Source organism: Lygodium microphyllum, chromosome 14 (assembly GCF_053477565.2).
Source record: "Lygodium microphyllum isolate KBCC chromosome 14, Lygodium_microphyllum_v1.1.10, whole genome shotgun sequence".
Taxonomy (NCBI): Eukaryota; Viridiplantae; Streptophyta; class Polypodiopsida; order Schizaeales; family Lygodiaceae; genus Lygodium; species Lygodium microphyllum.
The window spans coordinates 92,474,239-92,476,990 of NC_141148.1; the positions used below are offsets into that span (position 1 = coordinate 92,474,239).

General features: G+C 46.8%; 1 protein-coding gene across 1 annotated transcript; it reads right to left on the bottom strand.

The window, feature by feature from the left end:
• Positions 1–420: 420 nt before the first annotated feature.
• LOC148025857 (polyubiquitin) lies at positions 421–1,975 on the bottom strand. Its single transcript, XM_087693117.1, has one exon. The coding sequence runs from the start codon at positions 1,736–1,738 to the stop codon at positions 821–823; it is 918 nt and encodes a 305-aa protein (XP_087549243.1). The 5' UTR covers positions 1,739–1,975; the 3' UTR covers positions 421–820.
• Between the last annotated feature and the right edge of the window lie 777 nt (positions 1,976–2,752).

A 2,752-nucleotide genomic window follows, 5' to 3' on the forward strand; every position in this document is an offset into this window, starting at 1 on the left:
CCCATCATTGCAAGCGTATAAACTCTTGACAGAAACATGTTAAAACTCAACAACTCATATCTTATAACTGAAGCCCATAATGCCTGTGATTGTAAACATATACATATCCAAGCACCGAGATTAAAAAATCAAGATTTCCTGCACAGTGACCAATTTAGTTTCAAACCCAACACGAATTACAGGTTAACTGCTGGCGGCTGGGCCATCTCACAACTCAACTCCTTCCATGTAAACTACAGGTAAAACTTCAGATGTACATTTGCAACATATATAATCAGATAGCCATTGGTATAATCAGGAACAATTTCAGCTCAAACAACAGAAATGTGCATTGCAGTGTGAAAATTCCGACGCAGATGCCACATTGATGTTAAATGAAGGCAAAGACAATATAGACAGTGACTGGTGTTTTGCACACTCTTCTTCAAAAAAGTCATGTTCAGATGCAAATATAGGGAACATATATATCAAATAAGCACGCATTATACATATCCAATAAGCATGCATTTACATTTACATTGTAATTTGAGGGACTTATAAGACTTTGCACTGCACCAGGGACAACTGACACATCGGTAACCATTACTTATATCAGCCTTAGCACTGCACCAGGGACAACTGATACATCAGCAACCATTGTTTATTTCAGTCTTCATATGGGCAGACTGGACACGAAGTAAACACAAGCGGACTAAACATACACAAAGCTACAAGCAGACTGGACATGCACGTACTGCTACATAGGCATATCATCAGCAAGACCATTCACTTTATTGCCCTCAATAAACAGACAGACAGTGACTAGTGCAGCACCAGAACATCACTGTCCCCCACGAAGACGCAACACCAGATGGAGCGTACTCTCCTTCTGGATGTTGTAATCGGCCAGAGTGCGCCCATCCTCAAGTTGCTTCCCTGCAAAAATGAGCCTCTGCTGGTCAGGAGGAATCCCTTCCTTGTCCTGGATCTTTGCCTTGACATTGTCAATGGTATCAGAGCTCTCCACCTCCAAAGTGATCGTCTTCCCAGTCAAAGTCTTCACAAAGATCTGCATGCCTCCCCTGAGGCGCAGCACAAGGTGAAGGGTAGACTCCTTCTGAATGTTGTAATCTGCAAGGGTTCGCCCATCCTCAAGCTGCTTACCAGCAAAGATAAGCCTTTGCTGGTCAGGAGGAATGCCTTCCTTGTCCTGGATCTTAGCCTTCACGTTATCAATGGTGTCAGAGCTCTCAACCTCGAGGGTGATAGTCTTTCCAGTTAGGGTCTTGACAAAGATCTGCATACCACCACGCAAGCGCAGCACTAGGTGGAGAGTACTCTCCTTCTGAATATTGTAGTCAGCCAGGGTGCGGCCGTCCTCAAGCTGCTTGCCGGCAAAGATCAACCTCTGCTGGTCGGGAGGGATGCCCTCCTTATCCTGGATCTTAGCCTTAACATTATCGATGGTGTCAGAGCTCTCGACTTCAAGGGTAATTGTCTTACCAGTGAGGGTCTTGACAAAGATCTGCATGCCACCACGAAGCCTCAGGACGAGATGCAGGGTGCTTTCCTTCTGGATGTTGTAGTCGGCAAGGGTGCGGCCATCCTCAAGCTGTTTGCCGGCAAAGATTAGTCGCTGCTGGTCGGGGGGGATGCCTTCCTTGTCCTGGATTTTGGCCTTGACGTTGTCGATGGTGTCCGAGCTCTCGACCTCAAGGGTGATGGTCTTGCCGGTGAGGGTCTTCACGAAGATCTGCATCCTGATGACCGATTGAAGGATCGACGAGGCAATGGGAAGGAGACGGACCGAGACGAACACAGAGACCTTGATCTGCACGATGCGCAAACCCTAGCGAGCAAACGAGAGAACGCACAAGAATGGTTCACGATGGTCTCCCGAGGTGCCCTTTTAATGTGTAGAGAGAGAGAGAGCACGTTGTGGCTTATGCGTTTCAGGCCTGGCCTTTCACACCACGTCACCACTTGCCCTGCCAACCACGCCTTCCCTTATTGCTTCCATCATTGGCCGTCCACCGGATCTTCTAGCATCCCGGATTCCTTCGCTTATTAGACTTCATCAACAATCAAGAATCAAAACTATTGCCATTTTGCTTTGTTAAAGCCCCGTCACGCCCAAGGCCTACAAGGACTCTCTACGCGGATAAGCCTTCCCTCACAAGGAGTGTGGTCACCCTCGGAGTGTTAGTAGGGGTTGACATTTATGAGATCGTCATCAATTGGCTATATAGCTCATTCTCATATCAAAAATGAAGCATAGCGAGCTCGTAAGGGCCGATGGGAGGCCTCGGAGTTCCTTTAACCCTATTAGTGTTGTGTCAGCAATGCCTTTTGAGGGGGGTGCTAGAAGGGGTAGATGAGGGTTTTAGTAACCCTACTCCCCCCAAACCAAATGCATGCAACCCACTACCCAACAGGGGGGACTAATGTTTACCCATTAGCCTTGGGTATGGCTAGGCCCGACCCTTAAGGTTATGGCCAAAGGGGCCAAGCTCACAACATCAAAAGCAACACACCTTGTTTACAAAAAACAGCTAGGATTCTAAGTAACACACCATTTGGATTTGTTCATGCTTCATGCACTCTAAAACACACCCCGATTGAGTGCTTCCAATATGTTGATGGCAATATATGTGAGAATGCAAAGAGACTATTGGATACATGTGACACGCTTGTTGTTGTCCCTGACTCATTAATGAGCAATGAAAGTTCTTCACATAGGACTGGATGATCCATCAAAATGGGTAAGACAACT